The 27,059-nt window shown below is 39.2% G+C and overlaps 2 protein-coding genes across 5 annotated transcripts in view; one reads left to right on the forward strand and one right to left on the reverse strand.

Annotated features, from left to right (window-relative positions):
* LOC135709445 (uncharacterized) overlaps nt 1-11,827 on the forward strand; it is a 67,411-nt gene extending 55,584 nt beyond the window's left edge. For 2 of the 4 annotated variants that reach the window (XM_065231780.1, XM_065231783.1), the window contains one exon: nt 1,065-3,762. In XM_065231780.1, the coding sequence (XP_065087852.1) occupies nt 1,065-3,611 (2,547 nt within the window). In that variant the 3' untranslated portion in view covers nt 3,612-3,762. Of the gene's footprint in view, nt 1-1,064; nt 3,763-10,619 lie in introns of those variants that run through there. The other 2 variants (XR_010518350.1, XM_065231782.1) reach the window with 2 other exon arrangements.
* An 11,549-nt stretch (nt 11,828-23,376) lies between these two features.
* The window catches only part of Cht2 (Chitinase 2), a 38,539-nt gene continuing 34,856 nt past the window's right edge, over nt 23,377-27,059 (reverse strand). The window contains exons 3-4 of the mRNA XM_065231851.1: nt 24,532-24,727; nt 23,377-24,462 (exon numbers count right to left, since the gene is read on the reverse strand). Coding sequence (XP_065087923.1) covers nt 23,472-24,462; nt 24,532-24,727 — 1,187 coding nt within the window. The 3' untranslated portion in view covers nt 23,377-23,471. The remainder of the gene's footprint in view (nt 24,463-24,531; nt 24,728-27,059) is intronic.

A 27,059-nucleotide genomic window follows, 5' to 3' on the forward strand; every position in this document is an offset into this window, starting at 1 on the left:
CCTTATATTGCAAAAAGGCGAATTAGCAGGCTTGTTGGTTACTTGGGTAACGATGATTGATCACACACCTTCACACTTAAATGCTCCTAGAGTTGCGAAGAAGCTTTAGATTCCTTATAATTGTGCATGGAGACTCAATACACAACTATAGGAACCTAACGCTTCTAGCGTACTGCAACTATAGGAGCGTTTACCCTGGATGGTCGTCAATCATACAAGGTCTGGAACAACAAGTAGCATGCTGGTGTTAGAAGCAAAAATGTTGTAAACATTGCTGAGCAATCGAATGCCGATGTCACGGCAGCACAACATTCCATACTGCGAATAGCAGACGTGTCGTCACAGAAAACAGCTGTTTCGTGTAAAAAGATAAACATTGCGATGAAATACGACCACCACTAGACATTTTCACATTTCACTAATACCAATAAGCTGGATGGGCCAGACCTTGTATAATTGACATGAGACCATCATCATTTAGCCAACTTTGAAATCCATTGTTCTATACAATGTAAATATTAGTGAGAAGTTTCACTAATACATACATTTTACTGGTTGAAAATAAAAAACAAACCGCTGTCAAGTCGAACACTTTGACAGCTGATTTTGTGGTTGAAAATATTAAACAAATCGATTTTACACGACTAAGCCACAGAGAACAGACATGGAGGCTCGAACAAAATTTCTCTAAAAACTTGTGTAAAGATTCCTATTCGACTTAAGTGCCACTAACGGTGACTTCCCCACTTAAAAACCCTCTTTGACAACATGATGGCGCTGGCGTTGCACAAACTACACTAGACACTAAGTGCTAGTAGCGCCAAGTGGCAATTTTCAACAGAAAAAGTATCGATACTAGCGCCAAATTGGTCGAAAGTGGAAAATTTATAGAGAAAATCAGGAGATGCTAACATCACGTAACGGTGACGTTCCCACTTATTTTACACAAGTTTCTGACCGAACTTGAACGTCTGTTCTCTGTGACTAAGCTCACTAGGTTGTATTAGTGAGATCTTACGTCGAGAAGTCAATTAATCAACCTTTCACATTCTCTTCTATTCCAGATCAAACTGTCAGGTGCATGTGGGCTGGCATCGGCTCTAACCTGTGCCCTCGTAACAGTGACCACCACGGTGCTGCACATGAGCCGCCTCCAGGTGCTACGGGAATGTGAATACACGCAAAAGACACGAACCTGCACGTGCTACTCGGTAACAGCCGAGAAGCAAGCCGAAGGCCTCGACGACAACGTAAGATTTGTGTTCGATTCCACCTCCGACTGTGGGGTCGTTCACGGGGCGTTGTACTCTTGCTTGCGGGCGGTCTTTGGCCTATCGGTGGCCGGGGTCCTGGTAGCAGTTTTCAGCTGCATGTTGGTTTATCAATTGCTTAGTCATGAACGCAAGAAAATGTACTGGGAGCAGCTAGAGCTGAGGTGCCGCTCGCTATATTCCGGACAGCAAGGACCTTCAGTGCTTCCATCTGGGCCTATGTTGGCGTCCGGGCGGAGCGGGAACTGCCGATGTTGCGAACAGTGTCATGCCCATCGGAATGTGATGCCATCGGCTTATCCCTGGGAAGGCGATCAGCGATTTTGGGCTCCTGGACAAGCGGGAAACTTTTATTCTCCCAACCCTGGAGGGGAAGAAAATCCCGGTGGAAATAGACTGAATCAAAATGGCAGAAGGATGCCCGGGTGGAGTTGGCCAAGGATGCCCTGGCAGCGAAATGATTCTCAACGCATGTCTCCACATAGTCCGGATTCCCAGTATGGATTCTCAAACAGAACTGGCAACGTTCCAGATCCTGTGTCCATCGCAGCCAGTCAGCCAAGGTACAATGTGATTGAGCAGCAGTATGGCATCTGGGGGCCACCACCCCCCTACAGTGATCCGAACAGTCCAGCCCGAAGAGGCCGTTATCAGTACATCCATCCAGCACAGTGTCAACCAATGATTGAATCAAATGCTCCACCAACCAACATAGCCATACTGGAATGCCACCAACACCCGATGGCAACCGAAAACCATTCCATCCAACAGTTCAACAATGCCACCCAACAAAATGTATTCCGCAATCCGGGTAAACGACAAACGTTTAAACCAGCGAAGGACAACTACGAAAACACTCCGTCGGATAGTGATGGGCCAAGGGATCGTTTCTCCAATACGCTTCCCTTGAGGAAGACCAAGAAACGTGTAGAGGCTGGCGCGAAGAGTATCGGACCGAATCAACCTGCTACGCGAGTCAACGTCCAGAATGTGTTCAACTCAAACTCAGCCAATGGTCAACAGAATTCAGTTGAGACGTCAGAGAATGAGTACAACGAACCGTCGTTACCGAGCAATGAACCCGGCTGCAGTAGTCAACCAGCGCCGGTCCATGCCAAAACACGAAGGGTTAAAGCCGGTGTCGAAAATACCGGTTTCCAAACTGTAGAAGCCCTAGAGGCGGATGGTATGAATGGCAAGATCCCGGAACCAACCGAGTCGGAAGTTTATTTTGCCGATGTGAGTAGTTGTTGCAATATGTCCGTCAAGAATGACAACTACTATGAAGATGCGAACCAAAGACGTAAGAATATGAAGGATAAGAACAAGCAGGTTCATGAGCATGAACAGTTTAGTAAGGATCAAGCCGATGATTACATCGCTCAGAGATTCGGCAAGAGAGAACCATCCGTTCGCAGCAGGTTACCCTTCCCACAGATCATCCCGGAAACGTACGAGAAACCAATAGTTATGCCCCGTCCTTCGTTAATGCACAAGGATATCTCGCGCCAGAGTATGTGTTCTGTTGAGTCGGGTGAGAAGACTGACTATACCGATCTGTCCCCTGCGACTCCAAGTACAAATTTTCCCTCGGTAACATATCCCCAGCAGGACTCCACCAATAACTTCAACGCGTCAACACAACCCGGTAGCAGTAGCGGTGGTGGACCTACGACGTCTATGGGCACTGTAGCAGACTTTACTGCAGAGCCCAACAGTTCCAATTTCATCGCATCCTATCCGTACTCGTCGAACGAGCAAAGCCAAGAAGCTCACCGACGTTCGACGAAGAACCTCCAGGATATCTTCTTGGCACCCGACTCACAGTATGAGGTAATCACGGAATCCAGTAAGTACAATGAAACCACTCCGCTAACTCTGTCCTACATGACCCAGCAGGACATGTCCGCCCAGTTCTCCTATCTTCCGAGCAAGATGCCACCTCCTTCGTCCCGTGAGCATCTCAGCTACCAACATCAACATCCTGCGGTCGCATCGCAACAAGCCCATCAACCACAGCAGCAGCTGAATCCGAAATCCCCCAAAAACCTGAACATCACTCCAATCAAACGGCAAAGTTTGGGGACCAACATTAGCTCTATCATACAGAATCTTAGCGGTAGTGACGCCGGGCTACTTTACCCGGAAGGGCGACATAGCCATAGCCAAAGTTCATCCGGTGGGGCAACGGCCGGCGGTAGCAGTAGCAGTACAGGCAGCGGTGCACCAACTGGACTGATTCGGGATTTGGATTCGACCCAGCAGCCCAACCGGGCGGCGGATGATAGCAGCAACGACGAGAACAATCTCTCCGATCCTAGCGATCGACATCGATTGTGAGATGAAGTGTACGTGTGAGTAGATCCTACCTGCTGAAACAGCACGCACGGTCCGAAGGGGGCTTGATGGTGCGATGTGTGGGTAAAGGGTGTACGCTTCAAAATCTGACCGGTTCGTTTTGGATTCAACTCCGGCATTATTATAGGGCTGATACAAGAAATGGTGTGTGTGTTTGTATGTCTAGACAACCGATAAATCAACATGAATTTACATTGAAATGTTTTATCATAGCATGACCGATTGTTTTCGGAAAACTTTTTAGATGAACCATGAATAAGTGTATATAAGAGTAATGCAGAATTTGACATTTTCGCTGGTTCCAAATCAGGTTGTGATCATCGTCCCAAAGTTTGAACTAATTTAATTTAAAACGGACAGTGCACAAACAATTTAAAATTTGTGTGAGAATTTCTATGAGAAGAGTAAACTTTTTGTTAATATCTTTCTAGAACTTCACATCGATACCTATGCTTGTGTGAAATGTTCTTTTCGACAACTTTACTGAACATCACTTTTCGGTTAAATGTAAGGAATAAAAGTTGTTTTTCCTTGGTTTGTTTTCCGTCGATCTAGTTTTCCGTGCTGAGCACCAATGCTACCGACGCCAGGGAGGCAGCTCCCACACCTGAAGCCTACCTATCGACCCATCAACTCATGAACCGGGGACCAACGGCTTTACTTCCTTTCCGAAGGAAGGCGTGATCAGAGATGTTATGCCTCAGTACATCCCGGCAGCGCCGACTGGGATTGAACCCAGGCCTGCTGGGATGAGAGGCAATCACGCTTACCACTACACCACCGGCGCCGCTGAGAAATAAAAGTTATTAATGGTTCAAGACGCTAATGTTTTATGATCAGACTCAATCAACTGCTCAGCAGGGAACATTGGTATTTCTGGCGCGTTATATAGAGCACAAAAATCATGGCTGATATGTCACTCTGCACAATACAGTGTTGCCCATAAAGCAGCTGCTGGATCATGTCATAAGATTACCAATCGCTTAAATAATTAATTATTTTTCATTTGTCGTTTGACAAAAAACGGCCTTTAACGATCTTTCCTTCAAAAATGGCTATCAAATTTTGTCTCAAAGCAATATTGAAAAAAAATCCCATGCAAACTTCAAATGATTTGTGCACAGTTTATTTCTAACCAAAAAACCTAAACCAAGTTTTGGGAAGCTAATCAGGACGCGATTTGGAACCGTTTAAGAATTGTGCAGCGAAATTTTCAAATTATCAGTCTACATAGGTGCATATATTATTAGGTGGCGAATGCTTGACCTGTTCTGGGATTTTTTTTATCGAGATCAAATAAATCCGTTGCATGACCGTTGAGCCAATAAAGCAAATAAATTGAAACAATAGAGTAAATAATTACCAGCTATATTGTTGAAACCAACTTAACATTGAATAGTATTTCACTTATTTTCGTAATAGAGGTTACTGTCAGCGAAGCTGTCAGCGATTCCATAAATACTGATACGAAAAAAGTTGGGCCTCCTTGTTTATTTTGATACCGTAAGGTACTAGAATATTTTTTTTTTTAAACTGTATTTGTGGCATCACTGGTTGCTGCACCCGAGCAAAGTCCAGCATCAAAATGACAGCAAATCGAAATCGTAATTTGATATCAACATCAAACTGAAGTCAAAATTTGATTTCGGATTACACAATTGATAAATTTGATAATAAATTTTGGTTTAATTTCAGTGTACATTGTTCTTCAAAAATATGTTGTTACAGTTTTGTTTTCATTGCCTTAGCAGAAAATCAAATTAAATACAGTCGAATTTCGCTCGTTGGGCTACGTTTTAGTTGGGCTCCCGTTAGTTGGGCTGTAATCCACCTCAATCGAAGTCAACGGAATGCAATTGAGCCGAAAAGATCACTAAGTAAAATAAGCCATTACAAATACTGCAAACTTTGCCTATATTTTAACTATTTAAAAAATTCGCATGGATCTCTTTACAGGATTCTTCTGAAATGTTCTCAAGAATTTTCTTTAACATAATTTCCTTTCAAATAGTTCTATTCAGAAATCCTCAAAAATAAATTTGAAAATCTCTTTAGGATTCCCTTGGGATTTTCTTTATAACAGTGCAAAAATGCTATACAGATAACTTCTGACAAAAATCATGGAATTCATCCTAAGATTTAAAACGAATTTATTTAAAATTTGCTTGAATTCTCCATAGAATTGTCATGCAATTCACCTCAGAAAAGTCTTAAAAGTCTGCTCAAAATAATATATATTCTCCTCGAAATGCTCTTAGAATTCCCTTGAAAATATACTCAGAATTTAATTGAAATTTTACCCTAATAAATCTATTCCTTTGGTATTCTTCTTGGAACTTTCTTCAGAATTCACTTAAAATTTGTCCTTGAATTATTTTGTAAGAATCCTCAGAATTGAATACCCTCGGATTATCATTGGAATTATCATCGCAACTCTAAAAAAATCGTATTAGAACTTATTTGTAATATTCATTCGAAATGGACCTGGAAATTTGTTCCCAACCGCCATGAAATTTTCCCCAGAACAATCTAAGAATTCAATTATGATCTCTCCTTCATTCACCTGGAGCTCTTCCAACAACTACCTTGGAAATCTTCCTAAATTTGACATAGAGTTCTAGTCGAAACTCTCTTAGAATTCTTTCCAAAACTATCTTCGAACTTTCCTCTAAAATACTTTGGTGTTATCCCGTTTATCCCATATATTTTTAAAATCTCTTCATAATTCGGAGTAGGTATAAAAATTCTCTAAATACTGCTTGAAAGCAGTGCCGTAAAACGGTAGGGCGATGGTAAGCTAAAGTTAGGGCACCCAATTTAGAGGAGGATTTCAGATGTTTACTTTTGACCCCTTTGTTGTCTTCTTCTTTCCTTTATTTAACGTCGGTCTCTGTTCCGCAATCTAGTGTCAATCACCGACGGACATCGATTGCCATCCATTGACGGCAATCGAATGTGCAGGAAGGCAGCTTCCACTCCTGCCTAGGATATCGCACTATACTGATGCAAAATTGTAGCTGGGAAAGATTTTGAAGTAGACCGATATGGTGAATTATTAGATAGACATGAACAAAAATCTTGGTTTTACCATACTAATTCCCATACAAACTTCAAATGGTTTGTGCCATCTCAGTTTCTCACCCAATGGGTTCAAATTTTGAGAGGTTAGTCAGGATACGATTTGGAATCGTTTAAGTATTGTGGAGCAAAAACTTCAAATTTTGCATCACTCTAATATCGCACCCATTAAATCACACATGGGCAGCCCTTTGTTCTCAAGCTTCCAGCTGATCATGTTTACATAAAAAAAAATCACAACTGGTGAATTCATTTGCGTACGAAAACGTCAATGAAATGCTGAAATGGTAAGAGTTCTAAAATTAACAGATGATTTTGGCAGTTTCCAAATTTCGTCGAGAAAGTCTATATAAATATTCATAGAAAACGCATATATTGTCAGATTACAGAAGAACATTAGGGCAGTTAGGCCGCTCGGTTTACAAAGCACCAACTTTTTAAGCTTTCTGTTTAGTTCTTGTTCCCACCGCCTAGAATCTACTTGATTTTATCATTGAAATAGAGTGTCCGTGGGATAGGGTTTCTTGGGTTTAGTTGTGCATTTTATAATATCGAGTAAGCCAGAACTGGGAACCAGAAGAAGATGGGCTATACAAACTAATTATTGACATATGGACTGAACCCAAGAAACAAGTTATTAAAACATTTCATAAATCCAAATAATGAGCATTTAGGCTGTGATAAAACCAAAATTCCTATTTGTGAAATTGGTTTTCCCAAATGTGGAAATAATCCTCTAAATATTTAAATGACCACCAACTGCTCAAAATAGATTAAAAAGGGTAAAACATAAATTAAGGGATGTTTAAACCAGACTAAATTGGTTACTGATCATGATTCTTCAGTGGGAAATATTGATATCAACACTTCAATTGACAAATTCGCAAGTATGAGGAGTCGTAAACAGATTTAGTTTATTCAGTTTAAATGTGTGTTAATATAAAAGCAAGTCAAGTAAATTTAATCGAAAAAGTATTGACGCTAGTAACTATTTTTATTTTTATGTGTGCCTTGAAGAAAATTTCAATAGGTCCCTTGAATTTTGAAGATTTTGTCTGCAATAATCAAATATTTGTTATGTCCGCGATCTCGAAGTGCTTTCCTAAAATTAAAGGCTTGAAACAATCTTGGATTAATCTTCACCATCCAATATTTGGGTCCATTGCCAAAGCAACTAAATAACGTCTTTTAAAAACTTCATATTTCCGCAACTAAAACAAATTTCGAGGTTTGGGGGCCTTGAAAAAAAACTATAAACACTTAGAAAAATTGATCATTTGTCAAGAATTTTTGCTAACCATTTTAAACAGAATTTAAATAAATTTATTTTTATGCTGAGTTAGAGGGGAGGGGGCTATGCCTATAGGGTCTCGGATATGAGTATTTTTCCTGTTAGGAAAGTGTTTTAGGATGATAACATAGACGAGTCACGAGTGCACGGTTGGATTTGAGTTCACTCACTCAAGAAAAAGTGACACAAGCTGCGGGCATTGTTTACTAGTCATGAACATTAATGGTGGCAAGCATCAGCTCGGATTAACTTTTATTTCCGACCCTGTCTGGATGATCTGCCAACTGTTTGCTTAGAATCGTGTTGATTAACTCTGATGTCGACGTCAAAGCAGCTGAATATTCTTGATCAGGATTTAATCCGAGGATAATACCGGTTGGAGCTCACCACCATGAAGGTTCATTGTTCAGCTCCAACCGGTATTATCCTCGGATACACTCACGATCACGAATGACAGGCTGTTCTCCTGTCGACGTCGATGTTAATTAATCCTATCCTATTGTCCGCAGCTTGTGCCACTTTTTCTCGAGTGAGTGAAATCAAATCCATCCCTGCACTCGTCTATACCGGTCTATACCACCGCTCGACAATTAGGTTTTGCACCGTCGGGGTTAACCAAAATCTGATGACAGTTCAGTGGTACTGTTTACGTGGACTTAGTCGATTTTTTCTTGGTAAGGTTCTGCAGCGTGACGTCACGAATTAATTCAGTGTTAGTCTGCTGAACCTTTTTGACAGTTCAGTGGTTTTCGAAAAAAATATTTTAATATTTCCGAATTTTAACTTGAAAATTGTCGAGGAACAGCGCGGTGAAAGGATGTTGCTCGTGGACAATGCAGAAGTGTGGTTTACATCTCACTGCAGTCTGAAAAATTGTCGAGAAAATGTACTCAAGAAAAAATCGTCCACGTTAACAGTACCACTGAACTGTCATCCGATTGAGGTTAACCCCGACCTAGGCGCTTAATACAAAGGTGACACACAAGGAAGAAGAGTTAGTTTGTTTACTAAAATGAACTATGCCCATTTTGTTATGGCAAGTTTTGCTATAAGAAATGCTCCTCGTGTTTATTAGCGAAATTCACATCAAAGGTTGATTAATTGCGTAGGAAATCAGTTTGGCACGGCATTTATGACATTTATGATATTGAAGGAACATTTTTTTGGTATTTTACCTCTTATGTCAGACTAACCAATACCAATTTAGGGTATCGAGATATTCGTTCCTGCTCGGGAGGAACCGATAACTAACCGATAACATATGAATATCTTAATGTGATATGATACCATATTTTGGTATACTTGTGGTGTAAAACCTTGTTTTGATATTATTCAGTTTTCGAAATATTTTGTAAAATATCTAATAAATACCAAAATAATATAATGGGATCTACCAATTTTTAGAGAATAGCACCTACAAGAGTATTGGATTGTAATTGTAATAACAAAATTATTTATTAGTTCGCTATTTGTAAAATTTTTTTGATGTATTGCTTTTGTTATTTTACCTCTTATATCAGCCTCGTCAATTAGGTACTTCAGCGTGACGTCACAAATGAACTAAGTGTTCATCGGCTGAACTAAGTCCACGTGAACAGTACCACTGAACTGTCATCCGATTGAAGTTAACCCCGGCGGTGCAAAACCTTATACCATATTCAGGTTGCCAGTTATACTATTTTCATACCTGAATTTGGTATTAATAAGCTATTTTCTCCTGCTCGGGATAATAAACCTACATTGTTTGAATACGTTTGGAACCAATTTCATACAATAATGATCAGTAGACTGATTTAACAGCATTTATGTGTTACTCGTTTTTTCGAGCAACACTTACTCAATTTCCTACATTTTTTTAGTAACCTTTACTTAATTTTGAGCACTGTTCACTTAATTGTTTAGTACCGTTAACTTACAGTTCTGAACAAGTGATTAGCCGCAGTTTTAACGAAGAAGGGTGAAATCCTTCTCAATTTTGAGTTCGTTGTAACCAGGCATGGAACATCATTTGCATTCATTTTGTGCATTCCTTTACATTCATTTGCCCCTAACTTTTTTCATCAACAGAATTCCGAAAAAATTATGTATGGAACTTTGGTATGTTTTGTTATTAACTACAGCTTTTGTTAAGAACTCAAATCCGTATCTATTATGCATGACGAACCAAAGCAAACAGAATCACCTATTGTTTAGTAACGAGTTCTGCCCGCTCTAATTCGTGATGCATACGAGATACAGATTTGAATTATGATCAAAACATTTGTAGCTAATAACAAAACCTACTAAAGCTCTATGCATCATTTTGCGGAATACTGCTGATGAAAAAAGTTAGAGGCAAATGAATGTAAATGAATGCATGAAATGAATGTAAATGATTTTCCATGCCTGGTTGTAACCACCGTGTGGTTTTGAGTGATCCAACCACAGCACATTCGAATCGAACGTTATACATTTTCGACTAAAAGAGAGATTTAGGGTTCATGTCGACTTGTCGCTGAATCAAAGCCGCATGTCTTGACACTACACACACACACACACACCATTCGTTAGCCATGAACTAGACCTTTCAATATAACGGAGTTGTAGCCAAAAACCCGATCGTACAATGATGGTGCTTACAGCATTGATCTATTGGAGGATATGTTTCAAGAAATACAACACGCAGACGACTGAGTAAAAATCTTTCTAAAAAAAAACTACTGTACCAAGTCCCTCCCTCAGCAGTAAGAATCCTTACTCCATCAGAAAATGATTCGCAGAGACACAGTTTTTTTTTTTTCTGTCAACAAAGTGAAATCTAGCAAGCAGTGTAGGTATTGTATGTATCCAACAACAAATGATAATAATCGTATTTTAGTGGTCTAACGGTAGCGCAAATACATTGAATAGAGTCCAACATGCTTTAGGCTAGCCATTGTTGTAGCAAATTTGGTTCCAAACGAGCTTCAATTGAAAGTATTATTCCAAATCCTTCCAATTTGACACGTAGTTTATACATATATACTTGTTGATTAATTAAATTCTTGAAAGTATTCCAATTGATAGCCAGAATTAGTTTAATAATTCTTTCCGAGTAGTGTTCTAGACCCAGTAAATGATTCTGAAGCTAACCATTATTGTATTACGATTTGCGGCATGTTTCCCCGCAACGGAGAAATAAATAAATTTGGTTGCAAATCCATTGGATACGTTATAATTGACTGTAGCTGCTATATTGTAGAGAGATGATGTAACTTTAACAAAAATATTACAAGAGGCCGATCTCTTTGGTTTAATTTTCAGCTTTAATTTTTTTTAATAATAGGAGAAAACTAGCTAAACCGCCCCTGAGGATTTCAAAGAGATGATCGAATGATTTAAACGGTGCTCATGAGATTAAACCGAACGAAAAGCGAAAACTGGAAGACATATATCAACCACTTTGGGTACGCGCAATTTTGTATTGATTGAATGTGGCATGTACGTTATCAAACATTGATCGGAAAGTATCTGTTATGTGTGGCATCTTCAGTGGCTGAATGAATGTTTACGTTAAATGAACACTATTAAGGTGACGACAAAAAATCATCTCAATTAAAGCAAAACAAAAAAGACATTTCATTTGTTCTTCTGCAATTGGATTTCTAAATGAACGATATTTTAACAACTAAATGATACTCTGTTCAATCGAGGCAAGATAACAATGCATACAAGCAAGTAAAACAATATTAAGCTGTACATATGTTATTTACGATTATTCATTAAGTCTGACATTAAGTAAATGAAATTATATACGCTCATGATATTCTTATACAACAGAAAAAAAACAGAATGTATTAATTTGTTAACAAAATCAATAAAAGGAACGATACAAATGTATGCTGCTGACTAGCATTGAAACAATTATCCGAAATCCTTTTCCTGCTTTTTTAAATAGAATATATTTATTTATTTATACTATACAAGAATAATAGCACAAGTAATCTACTAATGATTTTCAGAGTATATGCTACCGATGTACCTATTAACCTAACTGAAGTAGTTGATGCATAAGTTTTTGAATGTTGTTAAACTTCTTGCTGTCTTGCATTCCCTCGGTAGTTCATTCCATAATCGAATCGAACGATAGCGCATTGATTCACTTAAAAAATGTGTCGAGCATCTTGGAATAATTAAAACACTTGACCTAGAAGATTGTGAGTTAATAAAGAAATTTCGAAGATATATCGGACTTTCGTTTAAAATTTTAAAAGTTTGAATACACATTCTAAGTTTCATGTAGTTGACGAAATCGTAGCCGCGTAATAAATTAGAAAAGTTAGAAATGTGATCGTATTTCCGCAGGTCGTATACGTATCTGGTAACGGCATTAAATACCAAGTTTAATTTCTTTGTATTTGTATTAGAAGTTAAACTAAAGAGAATATCCCCGTACAAAAATAACGGAATGATCAAGGATCTAGCAAGCTGAAGTCTGATATGTTGAGGCGTGGAGTGACGTAACAAAACTAGGGAGTGAAGCGTACAATAAACTTTGCTGCACACATCATTGACTTGAGCATTAAAGTTGAGGTTATATCCTGAATACCAGTTCGTTTTGATCTAAAAATAATAGTTTGTATTTTTGCCCTGTTCAAAGTAAGACCATTAGTTTCACACCATTTTAAGATATTTTCTATATCACTATTTAATAATGATATAGTTTCAGAAATATTATTCAATTTGCCAGAGATGTATAGTTGACAGTCATCTGCATATAAGTGAAATTTACAATTTGATAAAACGTTGGGCATATCATTGATGAACATAGAAAAAAGTAGGGGTCCCACGATGGATCCCTGAGGAACCCCACTCAGAACATGCACGTAATTGGATTGCATGTTATTAAATTCAGCATACTGTGATCGGCCAGCCAAATATGATTCAAGTAAATTCACTGAGGAATTACCAATTTTAAAACAACTAGCGAGTTTATTGCAGAGTTTCCGATGATCAATTGAATCAAAAGCTTTGCTGAAATCTAAGAGCGTCATCACGGTTAACATTTTGTTATCAAAAGCATTTCTTAAATCGTCTTTAATTTTTATAAGAGCTGCAGTTCTTACGATAACCAGATTGTAAAGAACATAGCAGATTATGATTATTAAGATATTCGTTTAGTTGTTTGGATAGAATTGATTCAAACATTTTCGACAGAGCACAAAGTATGCTAATATGTCGATAATCCTTTTCTGTAGTTGGATTGTCAATCTTACCAATAGGAACAATCTTAGCCACTTTCCTTGAACATGGAAATTCTGAAGTGGTTATACAAAAATTAAATAAGTCTGTGATGTAAGGTAGAGTGACACGTAAGGACACTTTCAAAATATTTAGAGGAATGAGATCAGTACCCACAGAATCACATTACTAGTAATACCTCTGAATAAAAAATTAGCAGAAAGTTCATCAACTTGCTCAGTTTCAATAAACGATGATGGGGCAAAATGTGAAACAAAATAATAATTCAATGAATCAGCAGTGACATCGCCACCACCAACATTCATATTTGAACCTTTTAACCCGAGTCGCTTAATATTATTCCAAAGTTTTTTAGCAGGAAGAAATGCACTAAGTTGGGAAGCAAAGTATTCACGTTTAGTGTTTTTAACCGTACGGTTAGTTATGTTGCGTAGCTTAACCAAATTGTGCCATTTTTTAGCATTATTTTTATCGCGTTTCCAACAGTCATATGCTTCTGAACGGTTTTTGAACATCCTGTGGACATGTTGGTTAAGCCATGGAGTTGAAGGGTCTCTTACCAGTTTTCTGGTTAAAGGCGCATAACGGTTTATGTGTGACAATAGTGCATTATTCAGGTAATTCAATTTGTCATTTACATCACAATAAGAATAGATAGCATCCATATTTAATTCTTGTAAACCCCGTATAAAGGAATCTTGGTTAATGTTATTGTAATCGCGATGGAAATAGGTTTCGGGTGTAGTTTTTGAGTTTTTTAATTTATAGTCAATACATATTAAATCCTGGTCACTAATACCGCCAACAGAAGACTGGTAGGTATTATTCACATTGGATGTACAATTTCCTGAAATAAAATCAATTAGAGACGGGGTGCTTCCGGGTTGATGGCGTGTGGGTGACTGATTCACTATTTTAAAAGAGAGAGTATTCAGTTGGTCTAACATACTAAGACATTTGGAAGAATTTACATCTAAAATATTTACGTTAAAATCACCCATTAGCACAACATTAGGCTCAGTAGCCAGTGTTTCTGAGATGAATTCAAAAAGCGTTTTTATTTATTTTTTTTTTAACTCTTTATTTGTTCCAAATTCAAAATAAATTACATTTCATTTTTAACCTAGGTGCTCCAGTTACTACAGTAACTTACCAGCCTTAATTGTTATGATATATATCTAAGTGTTTTTACATTGTTCCTGTCTTGGCAAGTCAGTATTTTAAACAGGTTTTTTTTAACCTGCATGTCAGTATAACAATTGATATCTTAAAACTAAATCTTATCTAAGTATAAAGGTAATTAATCGTTGCAATTGAGGATTGTAACGATTTTTGCCGGAAATTATTAATTATTTTGTTGGACATTTGTGCTAAAGTCTCAACATTCGAAATTCTATGTACTTCGGTTGTACTGTACCAGGGAGGCAACTTCAAAATCATCTTCAGAACTTTGTTCTGAATCCTTTGAAGTGCTTTTTTCCTGGTAAGGCAACAACAAGACCATATTGGCACAGCGTAAAGCATGGCCGGTCTAAAAACTTGTTTAAATATTAGAAGTTTATTCGTCAGGCAAAGTTTGGATTTCCTGTTTATAAGAGGATACAAACATTTTATATATTTATTACATTTGGCTTGAATGCCCTCAATGTGATCTTTAAAAGTTAATTTTTGGTCAAGTATTAATCCAAGATATTTCACTTGGTTTGACCAGGAAATTGGAACTCCGTTCATAGTGACTATGTGACTACTACTAGGTTTCAAAAACGAAGCTCTAGGCTTATGTGGAAACATTATAAGTTGAGTTTTGGAAGCGTTGGGAGAAATCTTCCATTTTTGTAAATAAGAAGACTAAACTTTTCTGCAGTCTGATGCAAATAACACGAAGACTTCTTCCTTTTGCGGAAATGCCTGTGTCATCAGCGAACAAAGATTTGTGGCAACCCTGAGGCAAATCAGGGAGGTCCGAAGTGAAAATGTTATACAATATAGGCCCAAGAATGCTACCCTGAGGAACTCCTGCTCTAACAGGTAGTCGATCAGATTTGGAATTTTGATAATTTACCTGCAGAGTTCTGTCAGTTAAATAATTTTGAACTAATTTCATAATGTAAAGTGGAAAATTAAACTTTTTCAATTTAGCAATCAAACCTTCATGCCAAACACTGTCGAATGCTTTTTCTATGTCTAGAAGAGCAACTCCAGTTGAGTGGCCTTCAGATTTGTTTGAACGAATTAAATTGGTAACTCTCAAGAGTTGATGAGTAGTTAAATGCCCACGGCGAAATCCAAACTGCTCAACTGCAAAAATTGAGTTCGTATTGATGTGAAGCATCATTCTATTCAAAATTATCTTTTCAAAAAGTTTACTTATTGAAGAAAGCAAACTTATTGGACGGTAGCTAGAAGCTTCAGCTGGATTTTTATCCGGCTTCAAAATTGGAACAACTTTTGCATTTTTCCATTCATCAGGAAAGTATGCCAAATGGAAACATCTGTTAAATAATTTTACCAAGAAAGACAAGGTACTCTCTGGGAGTTTTTTGATGAGGATATAGAAAATTCCATCATCACCTGGAGCTTTCATATTTTGAAACTTTTTAGTTATAGACCTTACTTCGTCCAAATCAGTCCCCCAGGAATCATCAAAAATATTTTCCCGAGAGAAAATATTCAGAAAATCCCGAGCAACCTGATTCTCAATAGGACTAGTAAGAACCAAACAGAAATTATGGGAACTCTCGAATTGCTTAGCAAGTTTCTGAGCTTTTTCCAAATTTGTGATCAAAATTTTACCACCTTCTTTAAGCGCTGGAATTGGCTTTTGAGGTTTTTTCAAAAATTTTGTGAGTTTCCAAAAGGGTTTGGAACTCGGGTCTAATTTAGAAACATTATTTTCAAAAGTTTTGTTCCTCAGGGCAGAGAATCGTTTTTTAATTTGTTTTTGCAAATCCCGCCAGATAACTTTCATGGCAGGATCGCGTGTTCTTTGATATTGTCTCCTACGGACATTTTTAAGACGGATCAATAGCTGAAGATCGTCGTCTATTATAATTGAATCGAATTTAACCTCGCATTTTGGTACTGAGGCAGCTCTTGCTTCAACTATAGAAGTAGTCAGAGATTCAAGAGCATAATTAATTTCATCTTTGGTTTGCAAAGGAATGTTTGGATCGAATGTTCGATATTGCTCCCAATCAGCCCTATGGTAATTGAAAGTAGAGCTGTTGGGATTAGAAATTATTTCTTGAGATATTTCAAAAGTTACTGGAAGGTGATCAGAACCGAAGTCAGCATGGGTAACCAATTGGCTACAAAGTTGACATGAATCAGTTAAGACCACATCAATAGTTGAGGGATTTCTTGCAGAAGAAAAGCATGTTGGGCTGTTTGGATATTAATTAGTGTAATAACCTGCAGAACAATCATCAAACAGAATATTACCATTGGAATTGCTTTGAGCATTATTCCATGAGCGGTGTTTTGCATTAAAATCACCAATAATGAAGAATTTAGACCTATGACGGGTAAGTTTCTGGAGGTCACCCTTGAGAAAATTCTTTTGCTGGCCTACGCACTGGAATGGCAAATAGGCAGCTATAAACGTAAGTTGTCCAAATTTTGTTTCAACAGAAACTCCCAAAGTTTCAAAAACTTTGGTTTCAAATGAACAAAAAATTTTATGTTTTATTCGTCTATGAACAATGATGGCAACGCCACCACAGGGTCCATCAAGACGATCATTTCTATAAATCAAGTAATTTGCGTCCTTCTTAACCTTATGGTCAGGTTTAAGGAACGTTTCAGTTATAACGGCAATATGCACGTTATGAACTCGCAAAAAGTTAAATAGCTCGTCTTCATTATCTTTAAGAGATCGAGCATTCCAATTTAAAATGTTTAAAGCTTTAAAATCCATTACTGAATTTTAAAGTCATGACAATATTATTTGCAAATTTTACTCCAGTTTGAATAGCATCAAACATGGAGTTAGATTTAAGCATATCAGAAATCATGTCAATTAATGAATTCTGTAAAAATTCCATTTTAGGAGCAGTAATGCTTCCTAAGTCAAAATTGTCAAAATTTCCGTTAGAACGTTGGTTAGTACGAGGGGGGCGACTCTATCTACGATGCAGGAAATATTATGTTTTGCTGTTGCTAGCTGCGCGTACGCTGAGTAGATAGAAAAAGATTTATCACGATTTTGAACATTTCCTGCAAAAAGATGATGCGCGATGCAAGTAGATGCGAGAAATGAAAGAAGATTTTGCGAAGATTTATTCGCTAGTGTGAGATTTTTTGAGCATCTAGAATTGAGATTTAGATGTGTCGCCCCCCTCGGGTTAGTATTTTGATTTCTACCCGTTGCAATTGTAGCTCCATTAACTCGTTGAACATTGTTAGCAGCGAGGGGAGTAGGTACAGATGAAACATTTGAAGCAGGGGTGATATTTGTACCTACGGGTACGAATGTAGAATTTGTTCCTCGCTGACCGTTGTTAACAGCAGAGGAATTTGTACCTGGTCGGAAACGTGGAGCGTTTCCTACCTGACGGTTAGAACGAGATTGTAGGATCGCTTTGCGAGTCTTACATTCCCAAAAATTGGATTTGTGGTTTTCACCACAGTTTGAACATTTAAATTTCTTACGATCTTCCTTTACAGGACAGTCGTCCTTTGCGTTAGAGGAATCACCACAATCCATGCATTTAGCTGACATGTAGCAATTTTTAGTTCCGTGACCCCATCCTTGGCACTTACGGCACTGGGTGGGATTTTGGAAATTTCCTCCAGTCTTCCTGAAGTGTTCCCACTTCACTCAGACATGGAGCATAAGGCTAGCTTAGGTTGTCTCGTTCACTAGACTTGAAGTGAAGTAAATAAAAATCATTAGAAATCCCGTTGCGCGAATCGCCAGGACGGGATTTCATTTTCATTTTGATTACTTGGAGTGGCACAACTCCAACTCCAACGGCATTCACCCCGACGTCCAATTTGTAGTGAAAACTTAACTTTCACGAAATTCAAAAGTTCCATGCGAAGAGCATGGAAATCGGAAGTGGTTATCACAATAGGGGGAATCTTTTCCTTCTTGGCATTAAGCCGGGAAAGTTTACTAGAATTTTTCTTGGATGATGGATCATTCTCATCATCCGTAAGCAAATCAAATTGATTACTCAAATTAATTTCATCAGAAGGGAGATCAAGAGTTTGCCCCTTTCTTTTGCGTTTAGGCGCCATGGCGGCAGTAAATTTTTATCCAAATCGACTTCCAAGCAGATTACTATAAGAATCTGAATGATCGAAGAGGAATTTTCCAAATCGATATCCAAGAAAGATTACCTAGGGTAGGGTCCAAACAAGGATCGAAGAGGAATAAGAGTTGAACAAGGTAGAAATTTTTTACAGGTTGAGCATTGAAAAGTGCTGTTTAAAGTTGTTGTAGCTTTAGGTAGTAGTAACACTTCCTTAAGCAAAAAGCAAATAGATCCGCACAGCAAGAGAGCACGATGCGGACTCAAAAACCGTTTTCATTTTGTTCAGGTTTACATCGGGTGGTTTGTAAACAATTCCACACACTAAGTTAGCCTTTGTTAACTTAACAAATAAGTATTCGATTTCACTATTAGGTTCAGACTTGGCAAGAACTGAGAACCGGATATTTTTCTTCAAGTAGAAAGCAACGCCGCCTCCACGATTCCGTTTTGTACATTTCCGGTCGGATCGTATTATTCTATAACCCTGCAATTCAACGGATTTGTTGGTGACAGAAGGTTTGAGCCATGTTTCAACTAACCCCAAAACATTCAATTCTGACTGTTCGAACAGTAGTCGATAATTGTCTACGTTACTACAGAGGCTGCGAGCATTATGCAAAGCAAGCTTCATAAAGTTTATCGAATGTTTTCAAACTATAGTTTAGATATCCCCATAGTTTAAATGGTGTTGTTTTACGGTCGGTTCAAAAATTGAATCAACAGGAAATGGAATTGTAGAAATAGGAAAATGGCAAGAGTTAATAGGTACATCGGTATTCATTACTTTCATGTCGGTTTGGTGGAGATCTGGACTTAGTCGTTTTTTGGACGGAATTCTCTAACTTCTACTCACTCTGGCCAGTAGAAAGCGTCACCGACGATAGAAGCCAAATCGTCAGATACGGAGAGCTTGAACGATACGAATGTACATTCTTCGATGTTTTTGTTGCGGGGCACTAGCTTCACACAATTGATCCTCGAGGTATCGGTGTTCGTAACTTCACGCAGGTAATCGATGATGTGTGAAAAGGCGTAACGTAGAACGATTTAAGGGAGTCAATGGATTCACGTCGTATCCTCAAACGGTTTTTGCAAACCACTTTCAAGCGACACTTGTCATCAGCCGACAATGCTACTTTTTCCTTGATTTGTTTTCCGTACTGAGTACTAATGCTACCGACGCCAGGGAGGCAGCTTTCAAACCTGGACCCTACCCTACCCTACGGAATTACTTCCTTTCCGAAGGAAGGCGTGATCAAAGATTTTATGCCTCAGAAAATCTCAGCGGTGCTGACTGGGATATCCTTTAAACAGCTTAACTCATTTGACGCACATATAGCTGTTATGGCAACGACCTGCTGTTGTTCATAATTCTCTGCTTGTCCGTCAAGCAGTACAGTTCGGTTTTTTACTCGCTCTCTCAAGTTGTTCGCTAGATCTTTGTGTTCGCGGTGTTTGGTGAAGCATTGCCCGACTGTTAACGCGACTGCTAGTGTTCAATTTGTATCGAAAAAGCTGTTGGCGAACAATCGGTTCGCCATCCTAGAAAACGGCGATGAACCGAGGGTGGAAAAGAAGGAGAGAGTACCACCGTTCTTCGTAAAAGGATTCCTTGTGGGAGAAAATCGACTTTTACATCGGTAAAGGTCTCAAGTATACCATGCGCCTGTGCACTGATGCTGATGGTCCCAGCGATGAACCACTACAAGGCTGTCAAGGTGTAGCTGAAGCTGAAAATCGTGGAGTAATGATGCACCAAATTTGGTCCCCCTCCCTCTTATAATGTATTTTTTCTAAATAGCTGGTCCCCCTAAAATGCAACGTCATTTATGCATCTTCCCTAAGGGCCTAGCCACAATGATCGATACTCTTCATCGATTTTCTTTTGAAGTAGGACTATGTCTGTGATTTCTATATGGTGGTACACTTTGTGAAAACCAAAAATGGCACATGTAACAAAATTATGATAGATTTTGAACGTTAATAACTCAGCTGCCCCTGGACCAATTTCAATAATTTTATCACCAATCGATCAGAAATATTTCTACGCATGTGCTTATATTAAGACTTTACCATTTTTCAAGATGTCACTATTGAAAATTGTGTGAATGTGCAACTGTTGCTATGATCATTAAAATTATCACCGATTGCCTGCGAAAATCGATTTCCCTAACACAGATTTCAAAGTTGAATTCCATTCGGTCTCACCAAATGGTGTTTATTCAATCACCGCGTCGCGAGTAGTGGTGTTCTCCAGTACACAACGAAAGGCTCCCTGCAAGCAGCTGGCTATCAAGGCTTGCCTCAACCGCTGATCGGATTCAGTTCCAATCACCGTGTGTGGTGGTGTCCGGTCGTCGGCATCAGCAGCAGCAGTGCTTTCGGCGCGTGGTGTTGAACTTTGTTCTCTAGTTTACAACGAAAGGCTGCCTGCAAGCAGCGAGGTGCAGCTCACATGAGCATCCATAGAAAGAGGAAGAAGCCGCACTGCTATTGATCGGAATCAGTAGCTCTTCATGAGTCGCTGTGGGCCATCTATGCCAAGCACGTCACCCTCATTCCAATCAACATACAACCATAGAGGTAACTCTAAGACCACTGGGTCCCGAAGAAAATCATTATTATTTTTGGCTCACTCAGTACCAGAACAACGTCCCCAAGCACTCCCAAGCTATTTCACTCACCCCTGCATGTTCTGCATCAATCCACACACCCCTGATGTTATCTGTCAAACTTTCATAGCGAATCAAAACAAACATAGTGTAGTAATAGAATTTCAACTAGAATAGGGTACGTTAATCATTTGCTTGGGACCAATAGGCTACTAAAGTGGTGAGCCAATTTAAAATCGTTAGTTTCGTATTGATTGTTGATACAACTCACCAGCCTCATCTGTGTTTAACACCATAATAGTTCAGCATTACTCAACCATCACCATCACCATCAACCATTTCAGCATCTATGTCATGCGCGTCAAACTAGACAGACGGAGAGAACCCCGCACAAATTCCTATTCCTACACAAAATACAAGCTCCTGCTGCAGTTAACAAATAAGATTTATTGTATAAGACCACGTAGTCCTACGTCATCATTGCTTACAACCCCATAGGGCTGTCCCTTGTTAGTTTTTTGCTAATAACTCGGCTGAATGGATCAATGAAAATGCTGAGATTTTGAGAATAGCGCCAAAAGCATGCTGTGATGGGTTCAAAACTGGACCATCTAAAATGATCAATTAACATTTCTCGGTGCGTTTCTTGATAATTTTGCTAGCCAAAAAGACCTTTTACAGTAATGCATTGGAAACATTTCGGAAAATTGGATCACTCAACAGCAAGGCCCTACATTTTCGAAGCTCTCAAATGAACTCGAGTTTTGCTTCTATCATACAATGTTCAACGCATCATGTCTATAACACCTAGCTAGACTATCAGCACGAAGCGAAAATGAAAAGACGCACGCTTAGAACGAAAGGATGGCTGTGGATTTTCTCGTCATTGCTTTGCTCATCGCTTCCAATGAAACTAACATCTAACAAACTAATTCAATCCCTTTCACCGACACTCTATCACCGCTCTTTCAATTTGTTTAATATTTTTTGTGTCCAAGGGGTAATCAACTCTGCACACTGTGCCGAAACACAGTATGGTACCATAGAGGTAACTCTAAGACCAGAAGGTCCCGAAGAAACGTGCTCCAATTTTTGGCTCAGCTCTGGTACTCTCTTCGGTCCCAAGCTAATCGATTCACCCCTCGAAACATAGGAAAAACCAATAACCCCTCATTTTATCTGTCAAACTTTCATAGCTAATCAAAACAAACATTGGGTAGTACTAGAATTTCGACTAGAATAGGGTACGTTAATCGTTTGCTTGGGACCAATAGGGTACTAAAGTGGTGAGCCAATTTAAAATCGTTAGTTTCGTATTGATTGTTGGTAATAGTGAGACAAAGAGAAAGATCAATGAAGGCCAAAGAAGAATGCTAAGATGAACCAGTCGGAAGAAAATCTTTCTATTTTAGTGTCCTCTTTCACGGTCCCTTTAATCCAATGAATACCCCCCGTATGCAAGGTAATTTTGTGGTTTTGCTGCCCCCTCGGTAGAGATGGAATTTTGCGCCATTTTTTTTGTTTTGACACCAAAATCAGAGATGTCTCATTTTTTAATTACTCGATTAACAACTAATCGATTATTTTTTGTTGGCTGTGCTGTCATTTTTCCACCAATTAGAGTATAACACATGTTTGAAACGATGGGTGACTTGAGTGTCTGGAGCAATTGATGCTTATATCGGCATGATATAACCGATTACAAATATTTTACTTTTCGGTTCGTTAATCGATTAATTGATTATTCGAATGAAAATCGGCCATCACTAGATGAGTGTGAAACGCCATTTCAAATATAAGGACTGTACATAAATAATGATACAATTTGAAAGGGACCGGGGCTAATAAAAAATTACGTCCTCATGGTAACTGAAATAAACACGAGTGCTGGCTGGTTGGTTAGGCCCTTATGATTCTGAACGCTAGATTTCATTATTGGATCAAACAATTCTGGGCAAATTGAAGGAGGATTATAAATTATTTATTATATTTTGTCGGTCAAGTTGGACACCGGAAAACCCCACACGGGACATTCGATATTACTCTCGTTCTGTATGTTGAACATAACGTCGGACATAGTGTATAGTGCATCATTTTGCGAATACAGCGCACTAATTTTTAACGTAACACATATTTTTAACGTACAGAACAAGAACAAAATCGATTTCCGCGCGTGGGATTTTCCGGTTTTCAACTGTATCGATAATAATTAAGCTTTGCTGTATTTCAAAATTGGGAAATTTTGCATTGGAGAGGGGGGTCTGTGGTATCAACAAATGACGAACTGCCCTTTTTTTCAATCGTCTTTATTTACAGTTTTCTGATCTTAAGACTACCTGCACACATTTACATCCACTAGCATCTACGAACTGTTTTTCCTCCTCTACAAAACTCTGCTCAACACGAGGGCCACTACCACAGTGAGTACACCCGCCCCAAAACTCAACCGCTCCGCACCGCCTCCGGTAACTGGCACTTTTGGTGTCGACCCATCCACATCGTCTGGCAGATTGGAGATTTCGTTCTCCTGGTTCAACTCGTCAATCGCCACCACGATGGCATCGTTGACCGTTCTCAGCAGCTTGTACTTCTCCTGAACCGGAGGTGGGATGTTAAGTTGAATTTTATTTTGATCCCCGAAATCGGCAAAGGTTTCCTTCTCCGTATCGCACAGCCCGTTGAAGTCATCCGTATCAACAGACCAAATCATCAAACCACCCAGATTTTGACGAATGGCATAGCGCACCTTGTTAGCCATCGAGCGAGTGTTATCGTAGATAACTACTTTGGTCTTGTCCCCATCTGGCATGGTGGCAATGGCCTCCGAAGCTTCCGCATCCCATGATACAGTCCAACTATCGGGGCTTTCCTTCAGAGCTTCACAAATTTCATTATATCCCATGAAACCGTTCTCATTGGTCGATGGACCGGCAAATCCTTTGTCGTCCGAATCATCACCAATTCTGGCACGTTTCGATTCGGTCACAAAGGTCCTTCCATAGAAGGGCAGTCCCATAACGATCTTGTTCGAAGGTGCTCCCAGATCAAGCAAATGCTCGATTGTAAACTCAACGTTCAACACGTCGCGACTCTGCAGTGGAGCATTCGGCCCGATTTTCCTGTTCCAACTGCCATTGTAGTCGTAGCTCATGATATGCAAGAAGTCCAAGTACTTGGAAAGATTTTTGATATCGTAGGCCGCATCGATCGTATCTTTTCCAGCTCCGATGGCCGATGTCAGCAAAAGATTGTTTTTCTTGAGCAGTTGACTCAGTTCCTTAACCAGCGAAACGAAATTCTCCCGATCGAATGGTTTTCCACCACGCTGCGTTGGGTATTCCCAGTCCAAGTCGAGTCCGTCGAAACCGAAGCGCCTGAAATGGTGGAAGAATTTAACCCGGTTATCTGATTAAAAAAAAACTAAATAAAAACACCCATCATACTTAACAAACTCCAGCGCGTTCTTGACGAACGCTTGGCGACGTTCCGGATTGGCTGCCATGTTGGAGTATCTTTCGGAACCCTCGTTCCAACCGCCGATCGCAATCAGCACCTTAAGGTGCGGGTTGGAGTTGCGCATACCGATCAGTTTCTCGTAGCCACCCTTGCCGTAGTTGTCTTTCAGGTCTTGCCATGGGTCTGGATAATGGGAAGATAAATAAGTGTAAGTAGGTATACTTTGTTGTCGTTATCTGTAAGTACACGCGTGGGAACAAGTGTTTCTAATTTATGAATAAACAGAACATTCGTGTACACGATTAGTCAGAAGAAGCGAATTAACTTTTATCTTTAACAACGGGCGATGACATGGAAGGTAAATCAAGACCAACTGGTCCCATACAAGTGATAGCGTTCATTTGATACTTGGCAGTTTATTAAGTGATTGAATTAGGGGCTGAATCACCAAATTTGTGTGACTAACGCATATAGCTCGTAATGGATTCTACGAACTGTTCTTTTGAAATAGTCCGTCTACAATGTATGAGGTACTTTAACAGTTCAATTGTATCTACCTAAAAAAACTAATATCTTACGCGAATCTTTCCGATTTAAATGAAATTGTGTCTACGTTTTCAGCAGTAGGGAGCGTCACACACCGGCACATGCACAGGAACACGCCGCTCCGTAAAACCACAGACAAACAGACGTAATTATTTGAATAAAATTATCTGCAAAACATAGTACCGCTAAACATAGGACTCCAGTAACGACATTTCGCGGGCTTCTCGTGGAAAACAAGCTTGCTCGCTGATTCGCAAACAATGTTGCATGCAAGAAAAACCGAATAAAATTATTATTATTATTATTATTATTATTAGGGGAATTTACGTATTCTCGGCAACCTAAGCAGCGACCTTCTTTCTATAGCCTTTTTCTCTATGGAACGCACACATATGCAGTATTGGTTTGTTTACAATCTTTTGCTGCCAGCTGCTCTAACAATTTCAGTCGAAAGAATTGTCAAAAACTGTTTTGAAACGCTTTTACAAAGCTCCAATCTTCTCTAGTGAGAGCGAGTATTGTCGGCAACCAGTTTTTCTTCGGCAACCGTTCCATTTGAACTGCATGTAAATCTGCTGTTATATTATCGGCAACTCGAAATCTGCTACAATTTGTAGTGCGTGTGTTTCATTTCAAGAAAACCCTGCTAGATTGCTTTTTCTCAGTGGTAAAAATATAGTCAAATTGAAGCTGAAAGCATAAATAATCGTTTGCATGCATTCAGCGAAGTGTTTTCGTAAGAAAATCCAGTGAAAATAGTGTTTCAATTTGGGTTGCCGAAAATAGTCTGTCATGCCGAAGCCGTCATTTCCCTATTATTATTATAGTCCATCTGACTTGATAGTCTCAATGAAACACTTAAATCTAAATGTAGTCACTAATTAAAAATTAAAAATTGGCCGACAGCAAACGATGACGAAACCTGGAGGCACAGACAAACAGACGTAACTCTTTGAATAAGTTTTGCTTGAAAACATTGTACCTCAATAAATAGGACATCAGTAACGACATCTTTCGGGCTTATCGTGGAAAATAAGATTGCTCGCTATGTCGCTAACAATGTTGCATGCGAGGTCAACAGAATATATAGAAACGTCAAAGTGTTCCGATGCCAGCGCTGCGATGAGAAGTTCTCGCAAATGATAATATTCAAATCAATCGTTAAATGCGTGAACGATGATCCAGTATTAAGTGTTACGTCTGTTTGTCTGTGCTGGAGGCATTGATGTCAAAGTCAAAGAGGTCAGAGGCTTCGTTGAATTGATGAATCATGGCGACAAAGGAACCGTTTGCAGCATAGTTGGTTGCATGTACTGCTTCATGTAGCAAGGTTCTCGAACGGAGTGTTCGGGCAGGAGCATACAGATTAATGTTGGCCAGTAACTCAGGAACATCATATTCTGCAAGCAAAACTTTAGCAACGAAGACGACCTGCGATACGTTTCGTCGCTTAGCAAGAGTATCCAAACCCAGTAAACGACAGCGGTCAGCATACGGTGGTAAATTCAGCGGGACACTCCATGGAAGATAGCGCAGTGCGTATCTGACGAATTTGCGTTGAACAGCTTCGAATCGTCCACTCCATACTGCTTGGTAGGGATTCCAGACAACACACGCGAATTCAAGAAGTGAGCGTGCCAATGAACAGTAAAGGGCTTTAAAACACAGAGGATCACGAAATTCCTTAGATATCTTGAACATGAATCCAAGCTGACGATTAGCTTTGTCGATCGTGGTTGAGAAGTGGCGAGTGTATGTGAGCTTTTCATCCAACATGACACCGAGGTCTTTAACGTGATCGACACGTTGAACTGCAGTCCCAGCAACGTTATAATCAAACAAAACGGCAGTCCTAGTTCGACGGAAACTAATTACGCAGCACTTTGAGACGCACAGGACCATAAAATTACGTTCACACCAATCATTAAAGATTTCAAGAAGGTTTTGTAGTTCTAAACAGTCGGCATAG

The sequence above is a fragment of the Ochlerotatus camptorhynchus genome, unplaced genomic scaffold, assembly GCF_037179485.1.
Source record: "Ochlerotatus camptorhynchus isolate MF236.1 unplaced genomic scaffold, CSIRO-AGI_Acam_v1.1 ptg000361l, whole genome shotgun sequence".
Lineage (NCBI taxonomy): Eukaryota > Metazoa > Arthropoda > Insecta > Diptera > Culicidae > Ochlerotatus > Ochlerotatus camptorhynchus.